The sequence below is a fragment of the Pan troglodytes genome, chromosome 15 (genome assembly GCF_028858775.2).
Source record: "Pan troglodytes isolate AG18354 chromosome 15, NHGRI_mPanTro3-v2.0_pri, whole genome shotgun sequence".
Classification (NCBI taxonomy): Eukaryota; Metazoa; Chordata; class Mammalia; order Primates; family Hominidae; genus Pan; species Pan troglodytes.
Window position 1 is genome coordinate 32161761 of NC_072413.2, and position 27288 is coordinate 32189048.

Consider the following 27288-nt stretch of genomic DNA (forward strand, 5'->3'; position numbering starts at 1 on the left):
AGGATACAAGACAATAAACATAATAAGTAAGTAAATTACATAGTAATTTAGAAGGTGATAACTATTACCGTACAACAAAATACAGCAGTCGTTGAGAATTAATGGTGACATGTCTTATCTGGAAATTTTCCAAAACCAGAAGAGGAAAAAGTAAACTTCTATCTTGGAAGACTATATATATATATCCGTACATAACAAAGGAAAATATTTCTGGCTCTTTAATGTTCATGGGATTTTCAAGCAAGAAATTAAAGGGATTTTTAAAACATGAAAGTAATACTGAAAACTAGGAAAAGTAGCTTTTGCAAAATACGTGCTCAATACCAAGTTATTGAGGCAGTGCGATCTGTGCTTACTGCAGGAGTAGAAGCTTCCACAGTTCTAGCAAATTCCATGATTCTGGTCATACTGCCAACCACAGCGGATCTAGAGAGCCAAGTGGGCTGAAGAAAGGCTGCTAGGGACAGACGAGAACTCAAATAGCTTTGAGATTTTTTTATTTCCACTTCCTTTTTTAAAATACATCACCCTGCTTTTTTTGTGTTAAAGGGTGAGCTCATTAAAAAGGAAAACTAAAAAAAAAAAAAAAAAAACAGGAACACCCACATTTCCAACTCCACCTCCCCTCTCAAATTGTTCAAGATGCACACATGTTTATTGTATATCAGTAGACCTAGCTCTTTCCACAGTTATCAGTGGTTAACACAAAACTACCAGGGATATATTTTTCCTTTCATTTAAATTCAAATTCCATTCCAACAAAGCAACCAAAACAACTAATGTCTAGTTTTTTAGCTTCTGGGGAATTAGGTTCCCAGGTAAGAACTGAAAATGGAGAAAAAATTGTGTTGCCATCTTTATTCAGAAAGTCATTATTTTCAGCAAAATGGGGCTGAGGCAGAAAATCCAGGTTGCAGGACTGGGAAAAAAGGAGTGTCTGCCCCATGGGACACTTATAAATTGTTCACTATGACAGCAGCCCTTTCTAGAGGTATTAATGTCATTAGGTTGTGATAATTCTCCAGAAACCCCAACAGCCCTGGATTAAGAACATCTGGAAATTGTTCAGATGACACAAATTTCTCTGTTTCCTGCTGTTAAGGCTTCCATGATGCCTCTCTGTGGCATCTACCACCTCCATTTTTTTCTTTTCAAACCTCCTCCTTTCAAATCAGGAAGTATATATAAAGTGCAAGTAAGGTTCATTCCCTCGCTGTGCTCCTAGGCTCTTCTCTTGATAGTATTACCGAATCTATCAGGTAAACCGCTGGCCGAGTAGGATGTCTGCAGGAATTTCTGGAGTTAGCAAATAACTTCATCTGGCAAAGAGAGTATCTGAAGATCAACACAGTCTTGGCAAGAAAACATGAAGTACCACACACAAGACAGGGATGTGAAGGATGCAAGAAGTAGCAGGGAGATTGTTGTCACTGAAGAGGCCATCTTTGGATCTCAAAGAATTTAAGAGAATTCAGGAACCGTTACTAAAATGAACAAGGCCAGCAGATTTCAGAGCACGGTCAGTCTTCAGTGAGGGCAGATTCAGTTTTCCCTGGGTTGGGGACAGAAAGGAGAATAAAGAGGGTATGGAGTCAGCTCTGATGAGTTTTATGTCACAAATGTCACCAAAAAGCCTCCAGTAAACACTTCCCATCTTATATAAGCCTCCTAATAGAGCTCTGCCAAAGGATTCTCTCTTGACTTTGCAATGGGATCTTTCCCATATGCCTCACAGACTGTGGAGGAACTTTGGGTTTACATCTAGCATTGGCACCTCTTGGGCTAATGCTGAGCATAAGTTGTAGGAAGTGTAGCCTCACTCACATATCAGAGTTAAGCAGTGTAGGCCATCTGGAAGAGAAAACAAACTGAGATTTCCTGGGTGCAATTTGGAGACCACTTTGGTATTTGAGAGATATACAGTCCAAATGGGTTATGGGCTAGGCAATATTATATATGTTTCCTAACTGCAGGATCTCTTAGGGCCTTAATTTAATATGCTAGTGAGCAATGTGACTCTTTTTAAGACAGGCATACAGCATGCAACATTTCCCACATTTTGGGGACCAGGAATTTACCACCTTGGCAGGATTTGTGTTTTAATGCAACGTATTTTGGGAAATGCTGCCTTCTAACACTGGTTGGAAGGGATAGGAATAGTGCTGTTATATTCAGTTTATATTACATGAGCCCTGCTGTTATACTGAGAGTCACAGTCTCACCCAGTATAATAAATTTTGCCATCATAACTGGGTTCCATTATATTTCCTTTGCAATATGCCAAAAATCATGGGCAAAATTTAATGTTACATTTGACTGGTTAACATTAATAGGAAAAAGTTAACTATTTCCCATCTATCATAAACCATCATACATTCAGTGGGCATTCTCAGGGGAAGCCCCTTGCATTGTTTCTGATTTTTCTAAGAGCCCTAAGGCCAAGGTTTCAGGATAAAACCCGTCAAGATGTCATTATATATAAAGCTAAGCCGTAACAGATTGAACAGAACATGTTTAAAACTATATAAAATTGAATAAAAGTCAAGGATTAACTTGATCAAAAGTCACAGAAAATTATCAAACACATACTAGTTAAATTCCTGAATTTCTTTTTGGCTTCTGCCCTTTCTTCAGCATCAAAGTACCAGACAGTCATAGCATATCTGTGAAAGATAAGCAGATATAAGGAAAGAGGTTTAATGGTACTACTAGAAACACAAATGTCCTATAAATCTCACATTAAAAGTTTTAAAGTTTTCCCTGTTATTAGAAGTCTACCCTGATTGATTGATTTATTATTTATTTATTTATTTATTTTTTTTTGAGATGGAGTCTTGCTCTGTTGCCAGGCAGAGGCGCGATCTTGGCTCACTGCAACCTCCACTTCCCAGGTTCAAGCAATTCTCCTGCCTCAGCTTCCCAAGTAGCTGGGACTACAGGTGCACGCTACCACACCCAGCTAATTTTTAAATTTTTAGTAGAGATGGGGTTTCACCATGTTGGCCAGGATGGTCTCGATCTCTTGACCTGCCCACCTCGGCCTCCCAAAGTGCTGGGATTGCAGGTGTGAGCCACCATGCCCGGCCTGTCTACCCTGATTTTAATTTAAAATTAACTTCTCTGGTTTTAATTCTATTTCAATGTAATAAAATGCATAAGGAATTCCAGGTATGTGCCAGAAATTATCTTGGGCATTAGGAATTCAAATGACCCTGTGATCAGATCTTCCTCTGCGATCTCAGGCTCCAAGTAGGGGAGACAGGTGATTTTGCAATAATGCAACAGGTAAACATGGCCTATACAGAAAGGACTAGAAGGGAGTCATTCTGCTAACGACTGGGAGACCCAAGTTGGTGGCGAGAACATAGAGAAGAGATGACATTTGAGTGAAGCTTTGAAAAACGACTTATGTAAATCACAGTATGTTTAAAACTCTTGGCTTGCTTTCTTTAGTTTTGGACACTGAGGCAAAATTGCAATTGAATAATAATAATGCCCCAGAGCTTTCCACTGCATCCCCACTAATTTGCTTTATCCCATTCATTGGATAGACTGTAATGGGAGCCATTTCATGCTTAGTTTTTTCTTAAAGTTTCATTTTGTAATGATTGTTAGCTACTGAAATTTCTATAGCACTTGAGTTTTTTTCAAGGGACTTCTCATCAACATTTGCTAATGTTTTCCCTGTAAGGCCAGTCATCATGAGATTGGGGAATAACCAAAGACTTCTGCCACAAACAACAGGGTTTAGTTACATACCCCATAAAACACAAAAGCTGACTTCAGTGGTAGAATTTGTTCCCTGCTCATCTAGAAGACATTCCAATTTGGCAGTTAATATATAACTGGGTTTGGGGCTAAGCTGTGTGACTTCCGGAGGAGGACACATGTGATCTTAATTTAATTAGGCTTGTTAGGGTTTAATCATCATCCTACCAAAACTCTCTCCTCCTGCCCCTGAATGCTAGTCTCAGTATAAGCTGCACTCCATAGCCCTCCAATGCTGCCTGGCTTATTGCTTTAGACACAGACAAAGGTAAATGAGAGGCAGAATTGAGAATGAAGATTTTTGTCAAGATTGTCTAGATTGGTCCTAAACAATACTAAGGTGTTCAGTTACTCTGAGAATCTTCATGTGCACATGATAAAGAAAAGATTAATAAAACATCCAACTGTTGGACCATGGATACAGCAAGCCCAAGCTAATTTCAAACCAAGGAAAAGACAAAAAGAGAAAGTCAAAACAAATTACTCTTTCTTTTCTCAAGGCTCTTTCTCTGCTTGCAATTAGCGGCTTGTAAACTCATCCAAAGTAACCAGACAGAATTCCTGATATGTGACAGCCAACATTCTCTAGGCATAGTTCAACATTAGGTTTTTTTAAAAAAGGGAAAGAGAGATAAGAGAAGGGAGGAAAGGAGAGAAGAGAAAAATACTTTTGAGAAATTGGAATCCAATATGCTCACCTAATAGAAAACAACTTGTTAATAGTACTTTCAAACTGAGGTTAGCTTTGATATGCTAAAGAATGCAAAGTTTCCCCTTTAATTTTTGTAGACTCCAAACAAGTTTGCTATCAGCTATGGGGTGTGGTCAATCCCCTACATGTACAGGACACACGTTTAGAGAGTTCTCTGGAAAAAGGGTTTGTACACCAAGCTCCGGAAGAGGAATCATGGCTCCAGCTATTACCTGGTTGCGTAAGAAGGCTGCACTTCGTGTGGGTTCCTACGATCTGACCAGAAGAACAGGAGTCTGTCAAAAATGGGCTCCACATCTGCTATGAATGATTTCCCCTCTGGAAATATCCGCAGGATCCCACCATGTAGCTGAAAGACACAAAGAAGGGGGATTATTTCTTACCTCTCATGTAGTTTATCAACAACCATATTTCAGCCCCATTTAGAAACATGCCATCTGCTAACCACCACTCCAAATGCATGGTACCCCAGATTTTTACTTCAACCTCATAGTTTGTACCAATTTGAGATGGAGTTTCACTCTTGTTGCCCAGGCTGGAGTGCAATGGCATGATCTCGTTTCACTGCAACCTCCACCTCCCTGGTTCAAGTGATTCTCTTGCCTCAGCCTCCCGAGTAGCTGGGATTACAGGCATGCAACACCATGCCCAGTTAATTTTGTATTTTTAGTAGAGACGGGGTTTCCCCATGTTGGTCAGGCTGGTCTCGAACTCCCGACCTCAGGTGATCTGCCCACTAGGGCCTCCTGAAGTGCTGGGATTATAGGCATGAGCCACCACGCCCAGCCACTTCGTACCAAATTTTATATCAAACTTAGCTAGAGATATCTCCTTATTCACCTTAAACCAAAAAAAGCACTCCCACCCCCCACAGTCATAAAGCCCATGGATGTAAAATAGAGTACTATTAGATTGAATCATACAGATTTGCCAATATTTGAGTGTTTTTGACTTAAAAAAAAAATACCCAGTAATCTCACATGGTTCCATCTAACCATTAACAACTTTCTAAGAAAATCATCACATGTAACTTCCCCTTCAATTAGAATTTACAGCTCTTCTGAACTCCCTTAGCTCCTATCTGACCTCATTAGTTGGAAGTTACATGCTCTTTTTACTGAACTCTCAGACCACCTAATCTGCACCTTTTATGACATACACCACTCTCTTCCTTGAATTATTTTTTTTTTTACATGTCAACCTATTTCATCCTACTGGAATAACCATATTCAGAGTAAAGTTCAGGCCTCACACATCAATGTTTCTTCATAATACAACGCCTGACACTAGCAGAAACTCAAATATTTGTTGAATGATTCCAGACCCTGCAATTTATTATTACCAATCTGATAACTTTATTCTCTTGTCTCTATCAGCACCTCTCAAGATTTTAAAGGAGACCTAATGGATGTATTCCAGTCATGTTACCAAATAGGGAGAAGAGATAGGCCTTTTCACTGATTCAATGGTTTCCCAAGTTTCGTTTTTCTGACTCTGGATAAATATTATTGCTTTATGACAGCCAGTATTTGCCTAATGAACAGGAAATTGAGATGCAGAAGGTTCAAAAGCCAAATAAGCTTGAAAAGTTATCTGATTTCCCAGACTCCTAAATCACTCTTAACTTTCGGAAAGCATACAGAGTCCAGATGAATGTCTGTAAGCATGGAACCAGGCTTCATATCTCCATCTATCTATAAGTTCTATAATACAAAAATAAGCCACAAAGCCTTTGGCATTCACAAACCATAGTAAGCCATGGCAAGCAGCCATCAATGAGACATACCACCCCGAGGGAGAGGACTGTGTGGGAAATCTCTCTTGGGGATGGTTTTATAGCCTACAGTTCTATTTTTGTGGAACTTTCTCAATGCTACTGCTGGGAGGGAAAAGTGTATATCCTATTCTGCATTGACAGTCAGAACAACTCTGAATTAAACTGAAAAAAATTAATCCTTAATCCTAATATCAAATTACCTTCCCTTCATCAACCACCCTTCCCAGAGGTAGGGTTAATAATCACCCTACCTATCCCCCTCCAAATTAACTTCATTGTTTTCTTCTTAACAACTTTAGGACTAATTCCATTGTCGCAGGAGGTTATGAAATGGAAATAGAAATGTTTCATCAGTGGGAGATACGGCAACTATGAACTCAATATAAACTCTCCTCTAAATTATCTGAATCATTTTCCTGTAGTTTCTAACCCCACACTCTACTCCCATTATTCAAAAGTACCTTGGCATCCCAATTCTTGTTCAGATAGTAGATGCAGGTGATGCAGCGACCATCACCGTTGGGGTTGTCCACGTGGCGAACATAACCTGTTCCATTTCCCGGATAGCAAGCCACCATTGCCTATGGAGAAATCCCAAGAAAGCTGGTTAACAAAGCTGAGACAGACAATCTTCTCCTCCCACTGGTGAGCAGATAAGTAACACAGTCTCCTTGGGTGTTATGTGACATTTACAGGTAGTTGCTGGCTTCTTAATTTCATGTATGGTACATAAATTTGGACTCTTCTGTGCACAATGGCCAGGTCATACTATGGCTCTGCCCAGTGGAAAGTAGTTCAACAATATTCCCATAGTTCTAGAACATTTTACACAGTCTTTCTTAAAGTAACCTATCTGCATGCCCTATTTGCATAACCTGTTTGTATGCCCTGCCTTTCTTCAATACTCCTTTTTGGAAAAGCAGTTTCTAGTTTCCCATGCTACAAAATCAGAGTCACTAGGTGTGGAGTTTAGGGATTATGACTGTTTAGCAAGTGCCCCTGAATCACTCACACTGTTTCAGAACAATGGCTAAAGGTATTTGCATACACAAAGTGACAGAACCAATCACCAAAGGAGGAAAAGGTCAGGCTTACTCAATAAAATGCTTAGGATAGAAAGAATAGAGGAAGACCAATAGGAAGCCGCACCCTAACTTGTTAACATAGACAACACAGGGAGATTCCTTTCAGGAAAAAAGCCATGCATGTATCTTAATATGTGTCTTCTTCCTGATAATTATCAAATCAGGTGATAATCTGAAGTTCTCTTTGTCTAAGTGCTACCTGTATCAACCAGGTGGAAGAATAAAGTAGAAAACCGTACCAAAAATCCTACTGAAAATTACTATTAAACAGACCTCTAATTGTTCCACGGGAAAAATTATAACACAGAGTGGGGAGGGGGAAGAAAGCAAAGTATAGAAAGCCAGTTCTTTTCTTCACAGGATACCGCCATGTTTTAAAAATATTTTTTATAGGGATGCAGTAGGTGCAAGGAAAATATTAGAACCAGCAACACAAGATGAGGACAGGGATTTTTTTTCCTGTTCTACTCACTGATGTATTCTTAGCACCTAGGACAGTGCCTGACATACAGAAGGTGTCCATCTAAAATGTGATAAATAAATCAATGAACTAGCGAATGGCTCTTTCTCTAAAGAGTAAGTTCACATTTTACCTAGATCAATAGCTATTTCTGTCATTTTAAAAGACCTATCTTCAAACATACATGTAAAGATCCAGGCCATGTATTTCCTGATAAATGGCAGCGTTGCTTCATTGGTAAAATGACCGTTTGAGTAGAGCCCCAAGCTAATGGGCTAGTGGTTCAATGAATCAGCTTCAACGTGGCTGCCGAGTCACTCTCAATAGTAGCATGAAAACACGGAACTAGGCAAAACACACCTTGCATACCAGATTGATAATAAGGCTGAATAGTAACTTGACTTTACAACAATTTTAAAGCTTAAATCACCATCTCTCTCAAACTTCATATCCTCATGCAGCAAACAATCCCCATATCCTGCCTTTGAACATCAAAATGTCAATGTGATGGCATCCTTAGAGCTCAAGTTAGGCTGTTAGCTTGAACATCTTTCAGAAGGTGAAACTGTGATGCAACGTCAGCAATGAAGATTTAACAAATGATGGTACCACTAAGCAAAGCATGGCTTGAGGAAGGGTGATTGGTAGCAAACAGAATTGATGGGCCTAGCAAGAGAAGAAGAGACAAATAAAGTCACCTATAATGACTAAAGAATTACCCACCCCTGGAAGCAGCTATTAGGATTATAAGAGCCACCACAGAGCCAATAATGAAAGTCGCTTAAGCCACAAACAATTACAGGCTGGATTCCCTATTATCTCAGGCTCCCCCCACCGAGTGTGTCTGAAAAGAAAAAGTATGACATCAATGCTATAATCTTATATGCTTAAACAGCTCTTCTCTAAGGAAAAGGTCAGTGGTCTGGATGCCTGCCATAGTTCACTCTGCAACTAACTGTGATCCCAGGCTGTCTCTTTCCTATAAAGAGGGGATTGGGTTACACAGCTGTCAAAGGCCCAAGAAGATCTAAGACTTGATCTAAGCATCAACCCTTGAAAAAGCAACATAGTTCTTCAGGTCATTAAGGAGTGTTTCTCTGCCTCAGAACTCAGCTCAGATTAAAATATTGAAAAAAAAAAAAAAGATGGACACAAACTCACAAAAGTAAATCCTCTACCAAACGCTGCATCTATAAAACACACGGAGACAAAGCCAATTCCAGAGGACTTACTATTAGGACAAAACCCCTACATGTCAGCAAAGTATCCGACTGCTTAAGGGGGAGGCAAAGAGATAATTTTTCTGGCCAGAGTGAACATTCACCCTCTCTCCTGGTTCCAGAAACCACATGCATCAAGTTGGAAACAATGGAAGGAAATCATTTCGAGCATCAGTGGGCCAGTTGAGGCTACACTTGGCCAATTTTATCAGTGCGTTTTCTGGATGAGTGCCATAGGAGATGGGTCTTTGCTTGGGCACATTCCCAACTATTTGCTCGTCTTTGACAGGGTCTAAAACCATGAGGCTATGGATGCACCGAGAAGCAAGCCTGACTTCAATAACTAGCCATTCACTTCTGTGCCAATTTGTGCACGGGGCAGTAACAAACTCCGGAAACAGATCAGTCCAACTGAGTTGCTATCTAAACCTCATCAAGCTGGGGAAGGGATTTAGTGTTTAACAGAAGAGAAGTCTTCAATGCTTTATTGTTAAAAGAACGGGCCAGAGTAATTTAATGATCATATAACAAACATGCCAAGCAATAAACTGACACATATCAAGAGGATGCCTACTTTAGTACAGGCTTTTTATTTTCTAAAACTTCCTGACTAGATTAATATTTGAAGTTTACACAAGTTTAACACAGTAGTGGCATCTACAGCAGCACATACAGTATAGTCCTATAGTTCTATTCTTGGATATACTGATAAATCCACATGTCCCCTTACACATTTACCGCTCTGTCCACTGACATTATATAGTGTACCCACCCCATCTCCCACCATCCCCATTCCCAGAGGCCTCTCCTTAGCTCTGTAGCAATAGGAAATGAGTGGAGAGGTGAATCAGGCGGGCCCAGGCTGGCTCTAGACCAGAATATGTGCTCTAGACACGTATGCAGCCATGTCCAGACAACAAATGTATATGTATTCTTTGAAGATATACACAGATATATAGAACCGTAACAGTCAAAACCCAGTATAAAAAAGTGGTCCCCAAATGCCACAGGTGGAAAAGGAAACAGTGGTTCTGTTAAGAGTTACCAGTGAGCTGACTTCATAAAAAAAAAAAAACCTATCTCATCAAGTCCAAAGGTAAAGTTGAAAAATAAAAGTCCAGGATTTCCATTCCAATGCCTAAACAGAATGCTCTTGAATGCCATCAACCGCAGCTTGACTGCATGTAAAAACCATTTCAAAAACTTGGCATCAGTGACCTCCATCATCCACTCAGCAATGATGATCATTTTTCAGACCCACAGGTGAGAAGGGGGTACACCCACCCTGCCGTTAGACTTACCACTTCTCTGCTAACAGTTGCAACATGTATTTTCATAGAAATGTATTTTACATTGCTCATGATTTGAGACAGATTCGCTAGTATGACTCGATCTTGAACAAGTTATAATAAAGTGGCATTTTATACAAAATTTAACTCACCAAATTAAAGTACTAATTAGATCTCATTTTATTTGCAAAATTTCCAATAAATGAAAATCCATTGTTTAAGATTTGTTGAGAAAAGCGTGATTTCAAAACTATCTGGTTGAAGGAGCTTTAAACTAGTATTCTGATCTACCGACAAATGCTAGATCCCCTTCAGCTGCTAAGTAGAAATACCAGCCAACCTTTGTAAGGATTCATTTTGAATTAAGCATGGTCTTGAGCAAAGCGTACTTTGAATAAAATGCAACCTAAGTAAGGGATAATCTGCATTTAGCTTATTTACACCTTGGTTTCTTCATCTGTAAAATGGGTTTATGAGGACTCAGGGAGATAATCCATGTAAAATGCTTAATGCACAGCCTGGCACACACTAAGTGCTTAATAAATGTTAGCTATTTTTAAAGATGATGTGTTATGTTTGTCTTCCCCTCAACTGAAGCTGTAGAACGTCTCTTCTTCAGAGACCCAATTCTACTTAAGTGTTTTGTAGTTTTGAACCCAGGACTGGCAAACTAAAATAGCTTTCGATGTTTGCGAGTAACAAATGATTGAAGCCAATCAGGTATACATGAGTCAGAACTCTGGTGTGTGTTATGCCACCTACACTGAGGGGACTTGCTGTTATTTTCAATGAGAGCAAATCTTCAGATTTTATGAGAGTAGCAGGCAATCAAATCTTTATGTAAACCTGAATATTGTTGATCCCAATTTTTTAATTGAGAGTAGCAGGCAATCAGATCTTTATGTAAACCTGAATATCTTTATGTAAACCTGAATATTGTTGATCCCAATTTTTTAATCAGGGCTATAAATAAATACACACACACACACACACACACATATATATATACACACACATATATCAGGCTATATTTTGAGATCACTGTGTGAGGACTTCCAAGAAAGTAAAGCTACTTTGAGACAGCTGCTGAGTGGGCACCTTCCCCATCTCTCTCCACCAGACTCAAACACATCCTATCCAAAGACAATGCCTCATCCTGAATGCCATCCACATTCCAATTGCATCCTTACACCTTGTTCCATCAAGTCCTTCCCCCATGTCCACCCAGTACAGAGCAACAGAGGCCCAGGATCCTTCCCTTCTCCACCATAAGGCACAACGACACAGGCACAACAACACAGACAACTAGATGTGTAAAGAGTTGGGGGCTGGGCGCGGTGGCTCACGCCTGTAATCCCAGCACTTTGGGAGGCCGAGGTGGGTGGATCACAATGTCAGGAGTTCAAGACCAGCCTAACCAACATGGTGAAACCCTGTCTCTACTAAAAATACAAAAATTAGTTGGGCATGGTGGCGCATGCCTGTAATCCCAGCTACTCAGGAGGCTGAGGCAGGAGAATTGCTTGAACCTGGGAAGTGGAGGTTGCAGTGAGCCGAGATCGCACCACTGCACTCCAGCCTGGGTGACAGAGCGAGACGCTGTCTCAAAAAATATAAATAAATAAATAAATAAATAAATAAATAAATAAATAAGAGTTGGGAGGAAATACATGAGACCATGCACCTTCTTTTGCTTGGAAAAACAGCCAAGCAACTCATCACAATGTAGACTGTGATAGCTGAAGTTTTCTGGCCAGAAATGGGTCTCATTTATATTCGGGTGAGAACAGCCTAGGTGACAAACTTGCCAATGTTTTTAGTCAGCTGTGGGTAGAGGAGCTGAAGGCTACACTTCCAGGGCTATTTTTCTAGGTGGTTTATGTTCAGCACATATTTTAACACACACCTTGACTGTGGCCAGTGAGCAGGGCATCCCCATGATCACATACTTTAGGTCCTGCCTTCATCAAGGCACCCTGCTGATGTAGGGGCCCCATTTGGTAATTCATCTGAGGGAGCGGAAAGGGGATTAGTAACTGGAACAAAGGCACTATATGTGCTAGCAGCAGCTCTAAATCTGAAATTCTCCTACTTAAAAAGAAAGAAAAACCAAAAAAACTTTTAGGTATTCAAACGCAGGCATACTGGAGGAAAGGCTGGAGAAAAAAAAAACAAAACCTGAAAGAGCCATGCTCTTTACAAGTTTTATTTAAAAAAAAAAAATCTAAAGACAAATTAAGCCAAAATGTCCAATTCCATTATTTTCCACTTGGCTCTGACAAGGAGTGAGAGAAAAGAACTCAAAAAATCATTTGCAACTTAAATCTGGAGGACATGAAAAGCAAACTGGAATTACTACTTTAGCCTTCTATCATCTCCCTTGTTCAGGGATATGTGATCTTCAAGGACATTTCGTGGGATCTACTGTTGTCAAATAAATTAAATTCCTACAGAACAATGTTCACAGGGCCTCTTTACAAGACGATGGCAACTATGCAAAGCTTTCTCCAAGTTTTAAGAAAATGTCACTGCAAAAGTTCACATTTGCTGCCAGCTGGTCTTATCCTTTATACGGAATTGAACAAAAAAGGTCTCAATGTGATGATGAAGCAGTGCTAACTTGTAAGTATTAAAAGTGCTTTAGAATTTTTAGACATTCAAACTTCACCTAGACAGGCATGAAGAAAATAGTTGTAAGCAAACGTGAGCTCTTAGAAAAGTAAGAAATTTTGTGTAAACTGTCATCAGTTATCTTGGCATCTTGCTGGTCATCTTTGTTGTTGGTTAAGAGCAAGCCTAGCTATTCTATTTCCTGACTTCTAGTGCCTCTAGTTACAGACTGATGTAACAAAATGAGGGGGAAAGAGAAAATACACTTTTGGTGGGCCATAACACAAGCTGTGTCCAGCCACCGTGTTCACCTTCCCAAAGCTTCAGCATCTCACCAGACCATTTGGAAGATTCAGAATACCAGACAAATACCTGTCAGGTAGGTAATCCTTTCAATAAACCCCAAATTATTCATGAAAATGTTTTTTACTACTCTACTTCCACAATGCAGACTACTTCTGCCCTCCTCATTTGTCCTAAATCCACACTAAAAATAATTCCTCTCGCAGAACCTACTTACCCAGAACACTGCTACACACGACCTCTCTCCCAAGGTAGAACAACGGTCATCACACGCCTACACCTGAATTTTCTAATATTGTAGAAACTTCAGAACTTCTGAAAACAAAAAATAGGAAGTAATAACCGACTCTCGGTTGCTTTAGTGAAGTGGGTCTGCCCACACCCTCCCGGCCAGGTGAGAGCACCGTGCCTGAATAGCAGAGAATTTACCATTTTCACTTTAAAACCTGTCCTCAGATGAACTTGGTCCTAGCTTCAGGATCATTAACTACCCAGAGTGTGGAAGCATCCATCTAGTTCTCCTGGGTCAGTGATGATAGTTCTACCAGGCACAATAGCCCTTTGAGATTCTTACATTAAAAGGATGTAAGAAATATGCACGCACACACAGAAGTCTGCACAAAATTCCAGGGGGTTCAAAGGCCTCTAAAGTTGAACTGTGCGGGATCAAGATTCTATTCCAGGAGATCCCGCATTTCATGCACGACCTTCTGAGTGAATCGCCCTCCCCCAAGAAGCCACTGAAAGGCTCAGAGGCCAGGAATTTAAGAGACTATTGTCATTCCTTTCTGCATTGTGGTTAATTCTTCTCCTTGGAGGGGATTCAGCCAGAGCCCATGCAATTAGGCACAGTAAACAGGCCCGGCAACATCGCCATATTAATACAGGGTGTTTGGGTTTGGGCAGGCCGCCCTTCCCGTGGAGGACTGGCTCTAAGCCAGCAGGGTGATGGCTGAGTGACAGGGCTACGTGCGCTGCGTGAGGGTGGCAGCCAGCCCACACCCGAGCACACCGCCAGGCAGCCTGAGCTGGGAACGGACACTGGGAACCATCCCCCTCCCCCATCGCTACCCCAGTCACCAGAGAAATGTTTTCAACCGGGCTTCCTCACAATTATAAAATCAGCAAAGGTCAGTCCAGCCCAGGGATAAGGACATCAAGACGCATTTAACCATTTCCTTTCTGATGCCTTTCCCCAAATATTAACAGCTGCTGTTTCCTGAGAATTCATGTAGCCCGGTGGCATTTTGCACATATCTTGTTTAATTTCCTGGTTACTGGGAAGGTGAGCAGCAGTGTGTGCCCTGAGTCACACCGCTCCAAGTCCTTGGTAGAAGTCATTAACCCTAGAAGTTACCCTATGGACCTAGAAGTTATCACAGGTATTTCTATAGAGAAACATAATATTCGACTTCCTTTGATATGAGAAAACAGCCTTATCAGAATAATAAAACATCACCTATGGCTCTCTAAAGGCTTTGAGCATAACAGAGACAAGGAATACTTGTGACTGCAGGCTCATCAGAGAATGGAATATTTGAAATTTTCATCTGAACTTAATCCTAAAGTACTTAAAGAATCCATAACTCAAAATAATTGGTAAGACAAGACTTTAATAATGGATAATATATGAAAAAACGAAGTTACCAATCAAAACGTCATGAAAAATGCCTTGAAACAATCATCTTTTTTTTTTTTTTTTTTTTTTTTTTTCTTTTTTGAGACGGAGTCTCGCTCTGTTACCCAGGCTGGAGTGCACTGGCGCGATCTCGGCTCACTGCAAGCTCTGCCTCCCGGGTTCACGCCATTCTCCTGCCTCAGCCTCCCGAGTAGCTGGGACTACAGGCGCCCGCCACCACGCCCGGCTAATTTTTTGTGTTTTTAGTAGAGACTGGGTTTCACTTTGTTAGCCAGGATGGTCTCTATCTCCTGACCTCGTGATCCACCCGCCTCGGTCTCCCAAAGTGCTGGGATTGCAGGCGTGAGCCACCGCGCCCGGCCGAAACAATCATCTTAAAACAGGAGAAACCAACATATGCATTTCAGCACTTGGAAAAACAGATCTGCTGAATGAAAGAAATGACACACAGCAAGTTAGCGTAGATTAGAACTCATGAAATTCAGTGGCTATATTTATTTACTAAACAAACATTTGTAAAGCATTTACTATGTGCCCAACACTGTTCTGTGTGCTTCACAAATCGGACCTCCTTCACACTCCCTAACAACCGCATGAAGTAGGAACATTATCTCCATTTTACCCATGAGGAAATGGAGGCACAGAGAGCTTAGGTAACTTGCCTTTTTGAACCCAGTTGGTCTGGCTGAAGAGTGTGAGGTCTTAAGACATGCTTTACCAACTCAGTTTATCTAATGTCTGACATTAGCAAATTCACCCCCACCTCATTTTTGAGGGAACTAAGATCTTTGGTTCTACTTGAAATATTTGACTCCACCTACCTCATCCTTGCCTATCACCCTTCCAGAGTGATAGAAAAATCACAAAATACAAACAATTGCAAGAATTTTTTTAAAAGAGTGTGCTTGGTATTCAGTCTGTAAACTCAAAGATCCAAAGGGGGAATTTTAACAAAGGCAAGAGGCCAAGAAAATTGACCCTACTTGTCCAAGTCATCTTGTCTTTGCTTTGGTTATTCCCAGTGCTGGTCAACCTCAAGCCCACCATAAAATCTCTGTAGCCCCTGCAGGGCCCACATAGGCCTCAAATGCAGTTGTCTTGCCAAAGGCCAGACATTCACCTCCATTCACCATAACAGGAGGGAACTGGTTCCAAAATTTGCTTCAATTCTAGTTCTGGAAAATTAAATATGCTGGTACAAATAATAGGCTATAAATGTGAACTAAAAATCGTTTTGTTTTTTTTTGTGTTTTTTTTTTTTAGTTTTAGCAATAAATAATCTAATGTCTGATCAACTGACCTCTGACTTTCTTGTTATCAGGGAAACTGTAGGAAGATACACCACCATCCCTATCTAATCTCTTCTTAATGCATTAACTTTACTCAATGGTTCTCAAACTTTAGCATGTATGAGATCACCTGGAGAACTTGTGAATTTCTAACTCAGGAGGTCTGGGGAGAAGATGAAGAATTTGCATTTACTGCATGTTTCCAGATAATGGTGATGCTTCTTATCCAGGGACCACAGAGAACCACAGCCCTTATATGGCAAAGTCGAGAGTTTTTGTGCAATGCCTCACCCTAAATGATAAAGGTAAAGAGGAATTAGTCAACTGCACTAGTTAATTTGGGGAGCTGAAAGTGGGTGGGTAGAGCAGTAATGAGGAGAATTACTCTGGCAGTTTCTGGCATCAGCTTTGCAGTGTCATTCCCGAAGCTGGCAGGAAACTTTCCAATTGTAACTTTCTAGCATTGCTGTTTTGTGCTGGGCTCTGCCTCTGAGGATTACTGTCATATCAGCGCTGGGGTTGAATGTTGGTGCGAGTCTGCTCTCTCCAGGAATCAAATAAAAGGCACTGAAAGCAACTATTTTCCTTCTCAAATGGAAATGTCATCTCAATGTTAATTCCTTATAATCCTAGAAGTAGACATACAGTATTATTGTGCCTATGTTATAGATGATGAAAGTGGGCTCAGAGAACTGACTTGCCCAAGATCATAGGAAGATGAAATAAAATCTGAAGTGTCCATCCTAGTGTCAAGTGGTAGGTGCTGACCAAATTTAAGTTCAAAAATGAAAACAAGTATCTAACTCATCCATAAAGAAGTGGAAATGGAGGACCATGAAACTTGCCAGGGGCTGAGCTAGGACCAGAACCTGGGGCCCTAAGCCTCGTGGCCCTGGCATCTCTGAGCCAGACCTGTAGGTATGAGCTGCCAGGATCCAGGTGTGACTCAGGTATTTCTAGGGTGAAACCTAGGATTTTGAAACTGAGAAAAAAAAAAAAAAAAACTTACAAAGCTAAGGTCCTCCTTTGAGATGGTCTCACATAACATGTCACTCTAATAAAATATTTAAATACTTAGGCATCGAATTAGAGACTAAGCTGCAGCCACCCATCTTCCCCCGTCATTCCCCTCTATCCCCCCCAAAAAAATTCTAGCTTTTTTTTTAACATTCAAATATCCATCAAAATCAAAGTTCCTTTTGAAGATGAAATTAAGCCAACAAGCACCTATGAAGTATAAGGGACTGTTCTAGGCACTAAAAGTATATACAAAGCTTAACAGTCTCTGCATTCAAGGAATTTCTAAGCACACGGTGGGCAGCATAAACAGCCCAATAAATCCATGTACTGGGCAGCCTGGATTGAGCCACGACAGAGTTCTGGGGAGCAGAAGGGAAGACTTCAGGGAACAGGCACTAGAAGGCGGTAGAGATGGATTTTTGATGAGTGGAAGACAATGGGGAAGCTCATTATGCCTGGCAAATTAGTTTCTAGCATTTCAGGGACTGGGAGGAAAGGAAGGCAGTGGTGGGAAATTAAGTGTAGAAAGGTCAGATGTGGTCAGATGTAGAGGGCTGTCAAAGCTGGCTAAGTTTACAGTCTTTACAGTGTTGTATAGTAGATAATGAAGAAAGAGCATGGTTGGATTTTTGGATTATTTTGTTTTAAGCACAGAGACTACATGATTAGAATTGGGATTGGGACTACTACACTCTAGCAAAAGTACATAAAATGGATTACAGGGAGAACAAGAACCAACGGCAAGTGATTTATGGTTACAGTAAGTGACTTTAAAAAACTTCCCCCCTCAAGGATTTTTCTACTAAGAAAGGGCCCCTCAAGGATTTTTCTACTAAGAAAGGAAAGAAAGTTTAGTTAAAAAAAAAAAAAAAAAAAGACAACTTGAGGTTCTATAGTGAACCTAAAAAGTAAAACTAAACAAAGAAAGCACAATAGGCCCTTCTCTAGCAATACTGCATGTTCTTGCCTGAATCTTCAATATTTTGTGTTTAAAAGGGGTTTTGTTGGCCTGGCCTGGTGGCTCACACCTGTAGTTTCAGTACTTTGGGAGGCCCGGGCAACATGGCAGAACCCCATCTCTATAAAAATAAATAAAAGGGTCCCAAACAGTATATCCTTACAGCTTCCAAGCAATGCTCAAATGAAATTATCCTGACAACTTCAAAAAGATGGAACTTCAGGGTCTCACATTAGAATAAAAAATAGATGTTATTGACACCTGGAATTGAGTTTTTCATTTTGTTTTCTTCCCACTGACAAAGAATTGAGGTTACTATCATATTATTTGATTCTTTGTATTCTGGAATTATTTTTGTATGGCAACAATAAGTATTTTGGCCTCATTTTGTAAAGAAAAACTAATGTTTAATATGAGATAGGCACATGTACTCCAGAACTTGAGAATCATTGTACCTTCTAAAGAATCAAAAATTAGCTTGATTTAATAAGGAGGTATTGACACTGTACTGAACACGGAGAACACTAAGTAACAAGGTACCAAATGAATCCAATACAAGATGTGAAAGCCTGCATTATACACCAGCAAACCCAGGGTCTGTAAGGCTGGGATTGTGTTAGGACCGGGGCAGGAAAACATGTAGTCACTACAGACTCACCAAAAACAGGGACAGAAACTCACCCACAAATCAATATCAAAACAAGATGCAAAATTAAAGTAAATGTCATACTGGTTTAAGATGGAAATAATCGAGAGAAAGGGGGTACAAATTCTATGTATAATTAACCAAGACAACTAATCTTGCTTGGCAAACAGACACATAGCACTGAATCTGAGCCCAATCAACGGCTCCTGGCAATCTGCCAAAGCTGAACTCCTTAGTCTGGCACCATCAAATGATTTGTCTGTTGTATTTACAATTCCAGTGCCTCTGGATTCAGCTACCCACTGGGCACCCCTGGCAGATGCCCAGCAAAATAGGTCTGAACTATCATTACTGTCAGAACATGTGCATTTGACAAACACTAGAGAAAAGCGACACCCGTTTCTTAGAGCAATATTAGTTAACAACTACAAAGTGCTGCTACCAAGGAATTGTGGAGTCTGTTGCCGTAATAATTAACAAAAAATTAATAACCTTCTCCATAGTGTTAACCTGCAAGCTACTCCTTGGTCTTCAGTGGGCACGGATCAAAATGTAATTTAATTTACCTAGGGCTGCAAAGTTGGGTCAAAAGCAGAGGCCTTGCCAAACCAAACATGGCCCACAGGTGAGCAGCCTTCCAAGCTTTATCCGGAAGTACACAAGATGCTGGCAGTGCTTAAACTCTGCTCATTAGAGGTTGGGTAGAACTCCACCCTGACCTTTAAGCTTCCTCAGAGAAATCTTTCATACATGGTGTGTTCTTGGGATAGGGTCATAAAATGGAGGGCTGTTTGTTACTTATGAAATTACAAGTTTTTCCAGGAGATTCAGGAATCAGGAAAAATTTTACCAATTTTGCCTGAGCTGAAGCAGAAAGGTTAGAAAGGGAAATCATTCATGATACTCCAAAACCTTATGCAGAGACAGGGTTGCATAACTCCACTTAAGGGTGTTTATCAATTTTCAGTCAGAATTATATTTAAAATTCCCAAATAAAATGGTGATGCCACTGAATTAACCTACTGACCCTGGTCCCAGTCTGTCTGACTCATGGACCAACCCCAGCCAGCGTAGCCCCTTCTCTATTTTCTTTTTAATTATTATTATTATTTTTCTTGAGATGGAGTCTTGGTCTGTTGCCCAGGCTGGAGTGCAATGGTGCAATCTCGGCTCACTGCAACCTCCACCTCCCAGGTTCAAGCAATTCTCCTGCCTCAGCCTCCTGAGTACCTGGGACTACAGGCGCAAACCACCATGCCCGGCTAGATTTTGTATTTTTAGTAGAGATGGGGTTTCACCATGTTGGCCAGGCTGGTCTCAAACTCCTGACCTTGTGATCTGCCCGCCTCGGCCTCCCAAAGTGCTGGGATTACAGGTGTGAGCCACTGCACCCAGCCACCCCTTCTCTATTAAAGTACCTTTTATCCATCCCTTCCCAAGGATCTGCTCAAGATATCATCTCTCCAAATATGAAAACAACTGCTGAATGACTGAGACATTGGATGGATGTGATTTCTAATATCTCTCTAGCCCTAAAAACCCATATTATTAACATCCTGTATAGTTTTGATCACTTGTTCTGGTTGCTTCATTTTAAGTTAACAGAGAAACTGGAGAAAACCCAAAGAGAAACAATGACTAATGAGCGTAAACGTGCACTTTTTAACCAGAAAAAGAGAAAGAATTGGTGACAACCACTGCACACTACACTCAACTCTCAGCTTAGTTCTTCAGGTGGTTTTATAATCACTGGGCACTTCCCTTCCCCATCCACGGACAGGTCTCCCACAGTGTGCAGCACTGAGTGATCTGTGAATGAATTAAATCGATATCCTTTTATTATCCACTTCACTGAAGCAGATAAGGTTATAGTGAAGTCGCCAGTGGCCCAAAATTGAGCAAAAGAAATTACAAATTAAACACACACACCCTCCTGCCTTCTTTGTTTCCAAGTGTCATTCACAAAATAGACAAAAAACCCCATGAAAACTTGCCCATTGGAGAGACTTGTTTCACTGTCACTGGGACTGTATTCTGTAAATTATTACTGTGGAGTAATTTCCTTCCTCCAGGAGCTAAGTTATTTTTAATACAAAAGCTTTTATAGGAATCCCTTACATCCTTACAGAAAGATGATCCAGAGCTTCAAACTCAGCACTCCTTCTCCCCAAAATACCTTATTCACAGTGTTCCAGAGCTTCAAACTCAGCACTCCTCCCCAAAATACCTTATTCACAGGTAGATTTTTAAGATTCTAATTGCAGAGATACCATTTATGGTATCCAGCTCTCAAACTCTGTGCTCTAAGAGCTATAACTCTCATGGGCCCTGGCAACCATATTTGTGATGCATGGTTTCCACATGCCTCCCACTGTGCCAGACTACGGCTGATAGATCCCTTGAGCCAAGGTGAGACAATCAGACTTTCTCCCAGGCGATGAAAACAGGGATCCAGGAATGTTACTGAAGTCTCTGCTCATCTGCAACTAAAGGCTGAGGTGGCCATTGTGGGGCAGCCATCTTGAGCCATGTGCATGGGAAGGCAGCAAAAGCTGGATTGAAAAGAGGATAAGAAATGAAGAGCAAAAGCAGGGAAGCAAAGATGGAGGTCATGAGGCTCCTGAGAAAAGAACACACCAGCTGTCCTGGATGTTAAGGACTTTCTGCTTCCTAGTTCATACCTCTAAGCTTCTGAGAACCCTGACTGCATTTCTTGCACTTGGATCCTGCGAGATCACTTCATAGTACATTGCTTCATTTTTCCCTTAAAGTAGTTTGCAACCATGATAAGCTCCATTAAATAATGTATATTCCTGACCTCACATGAGAAGGGTGGGCCAAAACTGTTATTGCTCAACAGCAAGGAATAAACACACCACCTTGCAACACATCTTCTTTTATTCATAAACGTTTTGCTGTTTCATCATTCCTCCTTATTGTTTCCAGGGGAGGACCAATCGGTCTGTTCACAATGCAGTCCTCACAATGCCACCTTCCAGAGCTAGTCTGGTCAGGAATCCTACGAACAAACCCTATCAATAAATGTTTTCCTAAAAATAACAGTAGAAGCCGGGCGCGGTGGCTCACACCTGTAATCCCAGCACTTTGGGAGGCACCAAGGCAGGCGAATCACCTGAGGTCGGGAGTTAGAGATCAGCCTGACCAACAAGGAGAAACCCCGTCTCTACTAAAAATACAAAATTAGCCGGGCATGGTGGCGCACGCCTGTAATCCCAGCTACTCAGGAGGCTGAGGCAGGAGAATCGCTTGAACCCAGGAGGCGGAGGTTGTGGTGGGCCAAGATTGCGCCATTGAACTCCAACCTGCGCAACAGGAGCAAAACTCTGTCTCAATAAATAAATAAATAAATAAATAAATAAATAAATAAATAAATAAAACAGTAGGAAAACATCAGCACAGTACTCTATTTTTTTCTTCAAATGTACTCAACTGACCCACTTCAATGTTTGAGGGTTTTCTTAAGCCTAAGAATTAGTCAAGTGTGAATGAGACCATCCTACAATTCAAAGTATACGAAAGTATAAATTCGTTCATCATCGCACCACCACCCCTGCACAGTATCCCACACAGGCTGAACACTCCATAACATTTGCTGAATAAATGAAAGGTCGGAAGTAGGAGAGAATAAAAGGAAATAACACAGTCTCTGGAGTTAGACAAATCTAGGTTAGGATCCCAAATTTCCCCTCTGGAGACTTAAAACACTGATGAAGGCTCGGAATTCTGCTAAACATTTCATAAACATCATCTTATTTAATGCTTCTTCCTCCAACAGCTTTACGGCATTATTTCCTTTCATTTTGCACCTGGTGTAAACCAAGCAACTTGCCTAAAGCCACGAAGTTAGTTAACACTGAGCCTGAGCTCCCAGCCCCCATTTAAACTGTTTCTTACCACTGACTTTGAAACTTTGGGCACAGTATTTAATCACTCAATATGTTTAAGACTGTGTTTCTGAAGATTAAGCAAGATAGTATTTGTAAAGTGCATAGCACAGTGCCAGACAATACAAACTGCTCAATAAAAGGTAGTTCTTCTTATTAGAGTCACTAACTAGTGAGTCTACAGTGAGCTGTTTGAAGCAGAGGGACTTTTGGTTCTAAAAATTATACATTCTCTGGAAAACAGCCATTTTCAAGATCTAGGCAGCCAAAGAAAAAGGAGCAAATTATGACCAATATTTATCTTGGATATGGTCTAAAATCTCCAAAAGGGAGTAGCGAGCGGATAAATCCTTTGCTAGCCTGAAAGCAATGATCATGCTTGAAGTTAGGGGGCGCCATACAGCTGTACATTACAGGAACCACTTCCCAAGGGGTCTTCAACACCCTTGGATTTTTCTCCAGCAAAGATGAGGTAGACAAATTCTGACCATTAACAACTTTCTTGGCAGGAAGCAGAACCATCTAATATTTCTTTCTATATTCTTCCACAATTTCAATTTTAGGTCCAGTGTATCTTTCTGTTTTACTCCCAATATCTTTGCTATTGTTTCATTGAGATAAAGGGCAATATTATTCAATGATCTTTCAAAGTCTAGCAAAGAACAAAAAAAAAAAAAATGAAATTTGGGTAAGTGCATGAATAAGCATAACCTCAAGAAATTTAAAGTAGCTAAAAAAAATTGGTCTAAAACAAATGTACATATTGGCAATTGTTGAAATTGGGTGATGGGAGCTCATTATATTAGCCTCTTATGTTTATGTATGTTTGAAAATTTCCTTAATTAAAACTTAAAAATAAATTTAAGGGCCGGGCACAGTGGCTCAAGCCTGTAATCCCAGAACTTTGGGAGGCCGAGGCGGGTGGATCATGAGGTCAAGAGATCGAGACCAACCCGGCCAACATGGTGAAACCCCGTCTCTACTAAAAATACAAAAATTAGCTGGGCATGGTGGCGTGCCTGTGGTCCCAGCTATGCAACAGGCTGAGGCAGGAGAATCACTTGAACCCAGAAGGCGGAGATTGCGGTGAGCCGCTACAGCCTGGCGACAGAGCAAGACTCCATCTCAAAAAAATCATAATAATAAATAAATTTAAAACTTTAGTTTTTCTTGAAAACATGCGTGAAGGATGAACCGGTAAACTGGGTCTCTATCACTGCTCTGGAAAGCAGCACAAAATGAGGAGCTCAGCTGAGGGATAAAAAGTGAGTGAAGAAAAAGAAGGATAAATTAATGTGAAACCAATATAAATCATGTAGAAATGGAAAGTGTTTCTACCATGACTTTAATAATGAACTTCAAACAAGAAACCCAAGACCACAAGACATCACTAAGGAGACTTCTGTATACAAGCAAAGCACACTTAAAAAAAATTTAACTACACTAGTTGTTTGCTCAAGCCTGGTTTGCATTTGGTTCTAATTGGCCAGGGAATATTCCAATCGAAAGGTGATTTATCTAAAGGGCAGGGAGCTTTGTGACAAACCAGCCAAAGTAAACCTGGAAATCTGGAGGTGGGACAGGATAAATTTTCTTTTCAATTCACGATCACCTTCTGACAGGGTCACCTGGAAAGTTTTTCATTCCACCCAAAAGATAACCTAAAATTGATGAATCATATCTACAGGATCTTTCTTTCCCTTACCGTAACTTACACAGTGTTTTTCCTTCCATTTGAGTTAAATTCTAGTCTGAAACCCTATCCCTTATCCATTAAGTCAAAGCTAAATAAAAATATTTAACTTTCAATGTTAGTGGCCTCTTTCCATACCAGTTAATCCTGGCCTCCCTCAGAGCAAATTCTGCTCCTAGAATGATGAAGAAAAACTCCTAACACCTAAATTTACAAGAAACATTAAAAAACCCAATAAGAAGCCGTCTGCTCTTCCAGGTAGAAACTACCAGCATCTCAGCAACACTGAGGCTGACCCTTCCCCTCCCCAACACACCTCCACCACAGAAGACAGCAAGGTCATTTAATGCAAAAATCAAACTAGTCAAAGACGAATGACTAATCCACCACCAACATGATGGAAGAAGAATAAAGAAACACTTTAGCATCAATCTCCTACAGAGTTCAGCTCACGCGGAATTTTTTTCCCCAAAGTAAAATTTAGAAAGCAGTATCTTCTAAGATTTACTTTACTTGGGTGCATTAATAACGATGCTTTCAGATATTCTATTCATGGCCTCTTGGCTTGGAAGTTGTACAGCAAACTATGACTCCCCACTGCACTCATCCACCTCCACCCCTTCACTCCCACACGTTTCCAATCCTCACCACTTAGCCTTTATTCAGAGTGTTCCTCTCAGCGTATTAGAGAAATGAGAGAACAATGGTCTGTTCTGAGACAGGATCAGTCTTGAGACTGATTTGAGAAATACTATATTTATTGTCAAAAAGTGGTACATAGGTGAGTGTTCATCTTCCCTCTCATGCCGGTATACTCTGCTTCGCTGTTTCAGTAAAAGTTTTCCGTAGTTCTGAACGTCCCTTGACCACACCATAAGACAAGCGCAAGTCACTCAGAATTGCCACTGGAAAACTGGCTCAACTATCATTTGAGGAAAGACTGAGAAAGCCTATCCCAAAGTAATGGACATGCACCAACATCGCGGTACCTACATGTTCCCGTTTTTCTGCCAATCTACCTGTGTTTCCAAGATAAATTACCACCCAGGGAGTCACTTCCTGCTATGTGAACAAAAACCCGGTTTCTTTCCGGAGGTGCTTGACTACTCTCTCGTGAGCACTTAACTGGTTGTTTTGAGTGGACTTTGCCATCAATTCATAGTCAGGAAAAGGAAGGTGGTGGTGTAGGGCTCAGCATCAGGAGAGAATTTTCAGTCAAGAAGATGGTCTAACAATGTGCTGGGTCCCAGAGGGCAGAAGCAGCATTCAGAAGTGGAGTTTTACCCTTTCACACCTGCCCAACTCCACAAACCAACTGCCACATGGCAAAATCACAACTGCCTCCAGAATTCTGAGTGCTTTTGTAGAAATCTCTTCTGACCACAATGAAGGGCAGTATTAGGTGGCTTTAAAGTAGGCATTTAAGATCATGAGGACACGTGTGTCTCAGATGATACACAGTGTTTCTAATACCCTTTCCCTCCTTTGGATCTTTGAGAACCTCGTCTTAAAATCGGACCACAGCCACAGCTTGTCTGGCTTTTGTCACCCACAAGAGCCAATATTTCAAAGTCAACAGAAGGTCATCATCATGGTTCACCTGAGCCCCTTAACGTTGACTTTCGCTCAGAGGAGCTGGGGCGACGGGTGGGGGGAAGCAGCGAGTAGAGACAAACCAGGCTGACTTCTTGGTTAAAAAACAAAGTTCGCTTACGGCCCTGGGAAGTCGACATACAACGGACTCCGAGTGCCTCCCGTCCCCGCGGGAGCAGCTGCGGCAGGGCGCCGAGCGCGTCCTACCTTAGACCTCTCCTTGACGTAGTATTTGCCCAGCCGGCTCCCGCAGTAGAGGACCAGCCTGTCGATGAGGGACAGGAGGAAGCTGATGGCCTCGCAGCCCTCCTCGTTGCCCCCGATCCACGTGATCTGGTCGCCCCGCAGGTGTCGCTTGGAGACGCCGGCGCGCGGCCCCGCCAGCTGGCCGTCCCGCAGGGCCCCGGTGCAGTGCAGCTGCTTGACGCGCTCCAGGACGCAGTCGCCCACCACCTCGCCCAGGAAGTTGTCCAGGTAGCAGAAGCCCACCTCGTGCAGACAGGGCACGATGTACTCCAGGGCAATTTTCTCCAGGTCCAGCCTCATGATGTGTCCCAGGGGCATCTCGCCCGCAGAATCGAGGTCCGGGATCCCCAGCGTGCAACCAGAGAGGGAACGATCTACACGAGCGCGAAGCCGAGGCGCGGGGAGCGTGGCCCGGGGTTCAGAAACCTGCGGCTGCCACGGTACCCGAGCCGCTGCAGCGTCGGGGACAAGGGAAAGTTTCTCGCAACTCTCGGGAGAAGGGATCTGCCTTCGGGAACCAGCGGGAGTGGTGCGGAGCTCCACGACCCGTTTCCGGACTGGCCCGGCGAGCAGTGCGGCGCAAGGAGTCGGAGGGCGCCTTTTGGGGATGGGAAGCCACCACTGCCGCGACTGCGGCCAGACTCCGGGAGACGCTGAGGTCCGGCCCTTAAGCCGGCCGACTCCGCGCGTCACGGGCTCCGCCCCGGGACCGCCTCCGGGACCGCCCTTTCCCCCGCCCCGCTGCCAGTCACCCCCGCCTGCTCTGCCCCTCCGCGAAGGATCCCAGAGAGCCCGGCGCCAACCTTAGTTGTTTGTGACCAGGGGAGCGGCTGGAAAGCAGACTGAATTTTTAGAATGCGCTGGATTTGCATATTGTTTTGCATAAAATCACATAACAAACTTGAAAACCTGGATCCCACACTGAAAATGTAAATAGAATTAACTGCCACATTCTGGGTTGGTCACCTCATCGACTTTTGAGCAAAATAATAACCCCAAAAACGAATATATTTATTAAGCAGTGGTCTTGTTTACCTTTACCTGGTGTCTTTCCTTATTTACCCCATTCCTCTGC

The 27288-nt window shown here is 41.8% G+C and overlaps 1 protein-coding gene across 2 annotated transcripts; it reads right to left on the reverse strand.

Annotated features, from left to right (window-relative positions):
• Positions 1-480: 480 nt before the first annotated feature.
• EGLN3 (egl-9 family hypoxia inducible factor 3) lies at positions 481-27029 on the reverse strand. Of its 2 annotated transcripts, none has more exons than XM_509896.8 (5): positions 26175-27029; positions 6719-6838; positions 4693-4829; positions 2590-2663; positions 481-1552 (listed from the first exon to the last, which is right to left on the reverse strand). In XM_509896.8, exons 1-5 carry the CDS (start codon positions 26529-26531, stop codon positions 1521-1523), a joined length of 720 nt encoding a protein of 239 aa, XP_509896.3. In that variant the 5' UTR covers positions 26532-27029; the 3' UTR covers positions 481-1520. The 2 variants fall into 2 exon arrangements, with proteins under 2 accessions (XP_509896.3, XP_016781475.1); XM_016925986.4 differs by having other exon boundaries at positions 26457-26899.
• Positions 27030-27288: the final 259 nt, after the last annotated feature.

What these genes read in the sequence shown, in the direction of transcription:
- EGLN3 (XM_509896.8), bottom strand. Translation starts at nt 26,531, where the DNA reads ATGCCCCTGGGACACATCATGAGGCTGGACCTGGAGAAAATTGCCCTG. An exon ending in CAGCCTTCTTACGCAACCAG is followed by an intron (nt 2,664 to 4,692) that starts GTAATAGCTGGA and finishes TATCTTTCACAG; the next exon opens with ATATGCTATGACTGTCTGGT. An exon ending in GAAATTCAGGAATTTAACTA is followed by an intron (nt 1,553 to 2,589) that starts GTATGTGTTTGA and finishes TCCCCAACCCAG; the next exon opens with GGAAAACTGAATCTGCCCTC.